At 46.7% G+C, this 8,159-nt stretch overlaps 1 protein-coding gene across 3 annotated transcripts; it reads left to right on the top strand.

Moving 5' to 3' along the window:
• Positions 1-373: 373 nt before the first annotated feature.
• On the top strand, positions 374-7,645 carry C1H11orf87 (chromosome 1 C11orf87 homolog). Of its 3 annotated transcripts, none has more exons than XM_021628536.2 (2): positions 374-695; positions 2,158-7,645. In XM_021628536.2, exon 2 carries the CDS (start codon positions 2,399-2,401, stop codon positions 2,990-2,992), a length of 594 nt encoding a protein of 197 aa, XP_021484211.1. In that variant the 5' UTR covers positions 374-695; positions 2,158-2,398; the 3' UTR covers positions 2,993-7,645. The 3 variants fall into 3 exon arrangements, with proteins under 3 accessions (XP_021484211.1, XP_021484209.1, XP_021484210.1); XM_021628534.2 differs by lacking the exon at positions 374-695 and adding an exon at positions 942-1,080; XM_021628535.2 differs by lacking the exon at positions 374-695 and adding an exon at positions 1,542-2,021.
• Positions 7,646-8,159: the final 514 nt, after the last annotated feature.

The following is an 8,159-nucleotide window of genomic DNA, read 5'->3' as shown; positions in this document are numbered from 1 at the left end:
AGCGTGTTCTATTTTGAAGATGGCTACTACAATAGAATGCACTGTTCCTATTTCTGCAGGGACCCCAAACTAGTCCTTCACTGGTCTCTAACTAGATGTTTGCAAGCGTTTTTTAGGCTCTCCCATGCATCCATTTAAGTTGAAAGGCTAGTGCATCAAGCCTTTTGACAAAGATTCGAGTCACTGAACGAGCACTTTTTGGGCAGCACAAAGAATGCGGAGAATTTTTTACAGGTCATTGGTTTCTGCACTCCTCTTTGTAATATTCCCTTCCTGCCCTATAAGCCCCTGTGCGCTCTGTGTGTTCGTGAGGTGAGATCCTCAAAAGAGAAAGAGTGGTGAACACGCTGAACCGCCCGAAGAGCAGACAGGCGGGATGGCATGCTCTGGTGCCCGGCGCAGACGATGCAGCCTTTGATGCATTTTCAGGTTCCCGTTTCTGAATCTGCCACGGTGGTGTTGACAAATGTCCTTGCCATCTCCCTCGTGCAAGCAGTTTGTGCTTAGAACCGGAGGCAGCAAAACGGGATTTGGGGGTAGCAGGTTGATCAGTCAACAGGAAGAAAGTACACCCCCAGGGGAGCAGGTCCCCCGAGAGCAAAACTGTGTACCTGGAGACAAGTTGAGGATAAAGCACAGAGCGATGGAAGAACTGAAGCCTGCGTCTTCCTAGGCAAAGAGTGCTAGGGCTGAAGGTGGGTTGCTGGCCGGGTGGTGGAGGCGGGGGTGGGGGTGGGTTTGCTCCTCCCAGCCCCAAAGCTGGGGAACAGCGGGAAACTGGGAATGGTGTTGGCGAGGCTGTTACACCAGGACAAGGTGTTGGGTATGAGGGTGGGTGGGGGCCTGAGGGGTGGCTTGGAGCCCTGGCGGTGGCTGCCTGACGTCACCGGCCTCTCTGGCAATAGGCTAAGAGCTGAGCTCCCTGTAGCAGCAGCGGCGGCAGCGGCAGCAGCGAAGGCAGCGGCGGCGGCGGCGGCGGCAGCGCGGCTCTGTCTCTGGTCCCTGCGCTCCGCTCCTTCTGCAGCCGCCACTGCAGCCGAGGCAGGGGCTCCTTCTCTGCTACTGGGCTGGCTGTTCCAGGTAAGAGAGAGCAGTCCGACTGAAGGCTTCCGTGGCCAGGGGTCCCAGCGGCAGGATGGGAGTGGGTAGGACCACTCCCGCGGCCTGCGCAGACATCTCTGGTCAGGGCTTCGGCCCCCGCCCCAGCCCCTGCCACTGCCCCGGCCGAGGCTAGTGCTTTGCTTTGCTGCTCCTCAGTGCAACAGTTTGCCCCTGCCTTTTGGGAGAGGCAAGGGAGATGTGCTGCCTGCTGAGAGTCCGCCCAGTTTGGTCCTCTACCACTGCCTCTGGGCCCTGGGGCCAGGGCCCGGGGAAGGCTGGGGACAAGGTCGGTTCCCCAAACTTTGTAGGCGGGAACCTTCCCCTTCCAGTTTCTGCTCTGGGAGAAAGAAAAGGGATACGGAGACTGTCAAGTGGGAGGCTCGGGAGATGGGGAGGGCTGGGAGGGGGGGGGCGTTTGTGCCTGCGCTGAGAAGGGTGTTTCAGTTGCTTTTGATGGGGAGGAAGGGGGGATGAAGGTAGCAGGGAAGAAGGCTGGAGGAAGGTCCAGCCTGATCCTGTGTACCAGATCCAGCGTGTCAGCTGTGCCCAGGGACAGAGGCAGTGGGATGTATCCCCTGGGACTGGGACCTTGGGGATCAGAAGGTCCAGGGTGGAGGTGTTTGGAGAAGGAAGGATGGGAAAGGAAGACTGCATGTAGGGAGCCTGCTTGGAGGAGGGCTGGCCAGAGTGGATCCTGAGAAGAGGTCCACAGGGCACAAGAAAGAGGGAGTTGGCTTTTGGGGAAGTAGATAGAGAAAGCCCTGGTGGCCGCTGTTGGTGGCAATTAGAAAGTTGTGCAGGGGGCAGGGCGGCTGCCTTCTCTGCTGAGTAACCAGTGTCTCTGCGGTGCGGTGCGGAAGCCAGACCCCGTCTGAGCCAGCGGAGCAGCTGGCAGCTGCTCTCCTGCGCTTCCAGGAGAGGTAGGGTTGGGTCGGTGGGTTGTGGAGATGACAGAGCCCATTAGAGGGCCGCTTGGCAGTGGTGGCAGATCCCTCTCGTCCTCTGCACTTGCCTTGGCAGTGACCAGGACCCTAACTAATCCTATTTTCTTTGCAGCACTGTGCCTGGGGAAAGAGAACTGGGCGCTTGGAGAGGAGATCAAGGAGGAACGGGCCACTAGCTCTGGCCGGCTTGCTTGCCTACAATTGCCCCCTCAGTGTTTGGCTGGAGCACTCGCTCTCTCCAGCGCTAGGGAGCAGTTGGGGTGGTGTGGGCTCTTGTCGTCGTCTCGGCTAGTGGGAACCGTGTGTCCAACAGAGGAAGCCTGGTGGGCCTGGCCCCTCTCAGCCCAGCGCCGATGAGTGCCAGGGCGCCCAAAGAGCTGAGGCTGGCACTGCCGCCTTGTCTCCTGAACCGGACCTTTGCTCCCCACAACGCCAGCGGAGGCAGCAACGCAGGTGTCCGCGGCTCAGGCGCAGGTGGAGGCACCTGCATCACGCAGGTGGGACAGCAGCTCTTCCAGTCTTTCTCATCCACGCTGGTGCTGATTGTCCTGGTCACCCTCATCTTCTGCCTCATCGTGCTGTCCCTCTCCACCTTCCACATTCACAAGCGTAGGATGAAGAAGCGGAAGATGCAGAGAGCTCAGGAGGAATATGAGAAAGATCATTGCAGCGGCATCCACGGTGGTGGGGGGCTGCCCCGGGCAGGCGTTCAAGCCCCAACCCATGGAAAAGAAACCCGGCTGGAGAGGCAGCCCCGGGACTCCGCCTTCAGCACCCCCTCCAATGCCACCTCCTCTTCCTCCTCTTCGTCCCCTGGTCTCCAGTGCCAGGGTCCCTGTGCGCCCCCGCCTCCGCCGCCGGCCCCCAGTCCACACGGAGCACAGGCAGCTTCCTCCAGTTTGGACACACCTGGCGAGGGCCTTTTGCAAACGGTGGTACTGTCCTGATTGTGTAGCTCCTCTCCTGACCCCTTCCTCGTTTCCAGCATCTCCACCATCCTGGCTTTTGTTCCTCCTTTCTTCCGTTCCGTTCTCCTCTGGCCCTCTTTCCTCTGCCCTCTTTCCTTACCTGCCCACCCTTTTACTGTTCCTCCTCCGCCGAGGCACTGTGCGGTATTTGTAAATATTGGGCGAGGAAAGTCTCAGAGGAAGAAATAACGCTGATAATACTTTATTGATATTTATAGTAATTATTATACTATTAATAACACAGTCCAAGCGCATGACAAATCACATATTTTCTCATTGTCAATGAAGGCTGCATCTTCCCTCTCCACCCCATGTCCTCCCCCTCCCCCCCCCCCCCCAGTAAGGAGGAGAAACCGCACAGGCTACCAAACATATATAAAAGGCATTTGACACCGAAGCAAAGGGAGGGGAGGGGGCCGGCCGGTCACGTTGTATATAGCTGCCCCTCCCCCACGGGCTTTCACTTTTCCTTTAGCTTCTCTCCCCTCCCCTTTCTCCACCTCCAGCTGGGCTCAGGCAAGAGTTTATTATAAAGGATACATCTACATTAAGCACCAGAGACCACAAAGAATGTCCCAGAAAAAAAAAAATGTTTAGGATATGTAACCCTTCTCTAGTCAGTCATCCATCCTCTCACTTTTTGGTTTCCCTCTGGCAGAATTTGAATTTTACTTAGAAATATCTCTCTCGCAGGCCGAGCGCAAACAAAAGTTAAAACAAAAAATAAAGAATTAAAAACCCCAAACCATACAATCTGCTTTTGCACCCTGTTAGGCTCCGCTTGACTGGTGGAGGTTTTTTTGGTTTGGTTTGGTTTGGTTTGGGGTTTTCTGCTCTGTTTTGTTTTGTTTCCGTTTTGGGTTTTTTGTTTTGTTTTTTGTTTTTCCTTGAGCCTCGGAGAATTCGGGAGCTGTCCAGCCAGGCCTGGTGCTGAATATGTCTCACCTTCATGGTTAACTTCCTCTGGTTGTGCAGACCAAAGAAGGAGCTGTTTTGGAAAGAGATTGTCTTGGTTTTGATTGGTTTCTTCCTTCTTTTTATGCAATTGGATTAGTGTGTACTGTTGTTTTTCTTGTTATCATACAGTGCATAAGTTACCTTTATGTAAAAAACAAAAGTATTAGGTAATGTGCAGTTCTGAAAATGCAGTATCTAACCGACCAGTATGTTTATATTTTATTTTTAGAACAAGTGTACCTTTGTTATATACTTATTATATTGGTACCAAATACAGAAGAAAACTATAGTTCTGTGATTTGTCCTCCAAACTGTATATTCCTGTTCCGACTTTCCAGCTGTTGATTTAATGGTTGCCACTGGCTGAGGAAGTCAGTGGTGCGGGCCTGGCTTCTGCTGTTCCCAGAAGTGTTCTTTTGTATTTTACTCTGTAGTAGACTATTATAAAATGATGACACCCACGTTTCCCTTTTTCTTTTGTGAATAACAGAAACAACCACAACAGAAAGCAGGGGATGGATGTGCTGGAATGCCAGCTATTGAAAACATGGTTAATATTTACCCAGGGCCTGTACTTCGCTGCATGCGGTTGCCACCTGGAGGCAGTGGTGTGTGTGCTTGCTTGTACTGTATGTGTTTGGGGGAAAGACTGGTGGAGATGTTGGGCAATTTGGATGACAGGACATGCAAATTTCCAAGCAAATGCTTATAGAAAAAATGTTTACCGCCTGTTTAGTTACAACTCTGTGCCTGCATCTGATATACAGCAAAGAGGGATCTTTCTTCTTCCCAGGTCTGGCCTAATTAGACTCCCTGAACACTTAGACAATAATATTAAGGAAGAAAGAGAGTGAGAGAGAAGAGACATCTGTTGTAACCCATCTACATTCCACCCTGCGGCTGGGCTTAAGGCAGCAGGACACCCCCACATCTATCCCGCTCTAGCTGCCCTCAGTGCTCTGTCTTGTTTCAAGTTGTATGTGCTTATTATCCATAGAAACTATTGCTGCTAATGTTTTTGGTTGTATATAAAGTTTCCCGAGCTCAGTCTGTATCTTTATAAAATAATTTAGTAAGGTTGATTTAGTCACCAGTCAGATATCATCCAAGTCCTTTTATGAAGCACAGAAGACCATCATTTAAGCATGCCATGTTTTATCATTAGGAAGACCAGGTATAATTTTTGGGTGTGATATACTAAATAATGAACCAGATTCTCTCTAGTGCCTTAGTCATTTCCTAGTAACAGGACAGAGCGTATTTGCTCCCTCAGGCCACCAAGGAACCTGTTAGTGTATCAGAGCTCTACATTGTACAGCAGAACGACTAAGGCACTGTCAAGGAGAACGTCCTTTTATCTCTTTAATTTACCTTCATCCAACTGTGGCTTTTTTTTTCAACTGTGGCTGTTAACACCTTCTTACAGAATGGGCTTTGGATGTGAACTCTGAATAAAATCAGGAACCCAGAAGGAAGCTTCATTATTTCAGTGAGCTCTACTTCAGTGCATAGGTCTTACTTTCCCCCCATTAGTTGGTGCACTTTTTTTTCCCCCAGTAAATAATTTCCCATTTTGTTAAAGCAATAAGATCTTCTGTTTTGAGCAGTGCTAGATGCTGATTCCACTTCCTTGGTGCTGAAGCGACTCCTGTGTTCTTGCCTTATGAATCACAGTGCATTCAAGGCATGCAATAATGAACCCCTTCCAAGAAGCAGCCTGTACACCCTAGGGGGCAATGTCCTATATACTTTCCCAAAAGAAACAGAGGAAGCAGGAGGTAATCTAATTATGTGTATCTAAAAAGTCTTGATACCTCTCACCATAAGCACACATCTGTAATGTGCTATTATTATATGTGTATATGCCTTTTTTTCATCAATTGACTAGGGTTTAATATTTTAATAGTGTCCCGTGTAAAGATGATGCTGCTTGTTAATCATATTTCATGCTGAGTTTAATATGCTGTGAAGCTGGTGGTGTCACTCAAGATTTCTGTGAGCTAGAATGAGTATTACATGAAATTCTAGTAGGCCAGATCCCACACCAAATTACTGCAATAAGCATATGACAATGCAAATTTCTATAGACTTTATTTAGATTGCTACTTAGAGAGCTCAGCTGACCCATGTGACATGCAAGTTTTTATTTTTAATGAGACAAAAGGCAATATGAAAATAGCTAAATTTACTCTAAGGATTCTGTTTACTGATGTCCCGTCAAACTAATTGCTTCAACCCTCTATAGCTACAGCTCAACTCCTGCACTTGCTATTCAGTATTATAAGGTAGCATGCTTGATTCTTACTGTTTTAAAAATGAGAAAAATAGAGAGAGAATGCCAATATGTTAACTGTATGGGGCTCTGACTCTTGAAGATGTAGATGGATATAATCTTTAGAATTTATATACACCCATAGATATGTATTTATATATGCATACATTTTGTACAAATTTACAATGGACTTTTTGTATTCTCTTTTCTGTCATTATAAGTATGAGACTGAAACCAAATAGTTGTTCCATTCTCTGATCCAGAGAGGATCTGAGAAGTCAGGTATATGCATGCACTTGTTTTTCTGGGGTCAAATCGGAATGACTTTCTCTTTATTTAATGGAAGGGGAGAGTCTTCTTTGGCTTGGGAAATTGGTAATTAGATAAGCTTCCTTTCCTATATTAGTGACTCAAACGTAGCAATGATAATGAAGTTATGACCACATCCATGTGGTCCAGCTATCTAGATGGAATAAACATTTATCTACAAGAGCTTTGGGGCAATCTAGACCACAATCGTGGATTGCACTTTGAGTTTTCGTTTTCATTTTTTGGCTTATATGTTGTATAAGATACAACGTATATCTGCATATTTAAAGGTGAAATTAAAAAATAACTATTATTTGTTTAGTTTGACAAGTAGCTTTTTGAAAAATATGGGCAATTTAGCTTTAAAAATTGCTTAGCATTTGACTTTTTTACCCTTCCTAGCTGTAACCATTGAATTGATTAGATAATGACTAAAATGTCTTTTCCATTGCATAGGCATAGGCTGTAAGTGCTTTTTTATGGATATGAAAATTACTAGCTGATATTATCTGAAAGTTACGGGCTAAATTAGAACCAAAAACTTTAATATGGCTTCTGAAGTCCACTCCCAGGGGAATCTAGTGTACGGACTTGAATCTGAAAAGCCACTTATTCATGTTTGGAAGTAGTGGTGTGGCTCACAGATGTTTTGCCTCGTATAAGAATGAGTTGCCCCATCTACACCGGAAACTATTTCATCGCTGGGCTGAATATAAATCTGAAAATGTTTTTTCCCCTTTATTTGGTAACATTTGAGAAGCAGATGTTATGGCTTGACATCAATACTTAATACCACCAAACTGATGTTACAATTGGTACCGTGTAGGAATGTTTAGTGGAGAATAAAAATGTACTTAGGTTTAATTGGGAGACAATGGATTATTCAAGTTGTCCGACCCATTTGAGGCGGAATATTTCACTGAGGCTGTGGTCTCAAAAGATTGCTGCTATAGAGAGGTTAACAACAGTGACAGCACTGATAGAAAAACTGACTTTTGAACTTGAGTATATTCAATAGCTAGAATAAAACAGGTATTAGAAATTCACAAAAATTTTGTTTTGCTTTTATATCAATAAAAGAGTTTTCTTGTTAATTGGCCTTTTGGACACTATTTCCTTATTAATTTAATATACAACATGTCAGGATTATAACATATCTCATCCTTTTATACTTAGAAATAACTTTCTAAAAGAGACTGTCAACTAAAAATGCTTTTTATAGCTTATCTGCTCTTTCACACAAACCAGCTGCATCTCAAAAAAGGCATGTGTGTGTCTGTGTGTGTGGGTGTGTGTGCATGTGTGTGCGTGTGTATGCGTGTGTGTGCTTGGGTGTGCGTGTGTGTATGTGTATGTGTGTTGGCTATAGCCCAGTGAACTGAATCTACTGTGATAATTCAGTGGCCCTTTTAGGCACCAATTCAGAGTCTTGAGGATATTTCCTCTTTCTCATCTTTCACTGCTCTACCACAATCTAGTTAATCTGGAAGAGATGTGTTAATATCCCTCTTTGCCATTTAAAGGGTGATGTCTAAGTTTCATACAAATTCAGATGAGCCCTAGCTGAGCCCTTCTGACATGCAGCTTGTCAGAGCTGCTTCTTTTTTT

Source organism: Meriones unguiculatus, chromosome 1 (assembly GCF_030254825.1).
Source record: "Meriones unguiculatus strain TT.TT164.6M chromosome 1, Bangor_MerUng_6.1, whole genome shotgun sequence".
Taxonomy (NCBI): Eukaryota; Metazoa; Chordata; class Mammalia; order Rodentia; family Muridae; genus Meriones; species Meriones unguiculatus.
Note: the sequence above shows the minus strand (reverse complement) of the source record. Positions and strands in the feature narration are given on the sequence as shown.

What these genes read in the sequence shown, in the direction of transcription:
- C1H11orf87 (XM_021628536.2), top strand. Translation starts at nt 2,399, where the DNA reads ATGAGTGCCAGGGCGCCCAAAGAGCTGAGGCTGGCACTGCCGCCTTGT.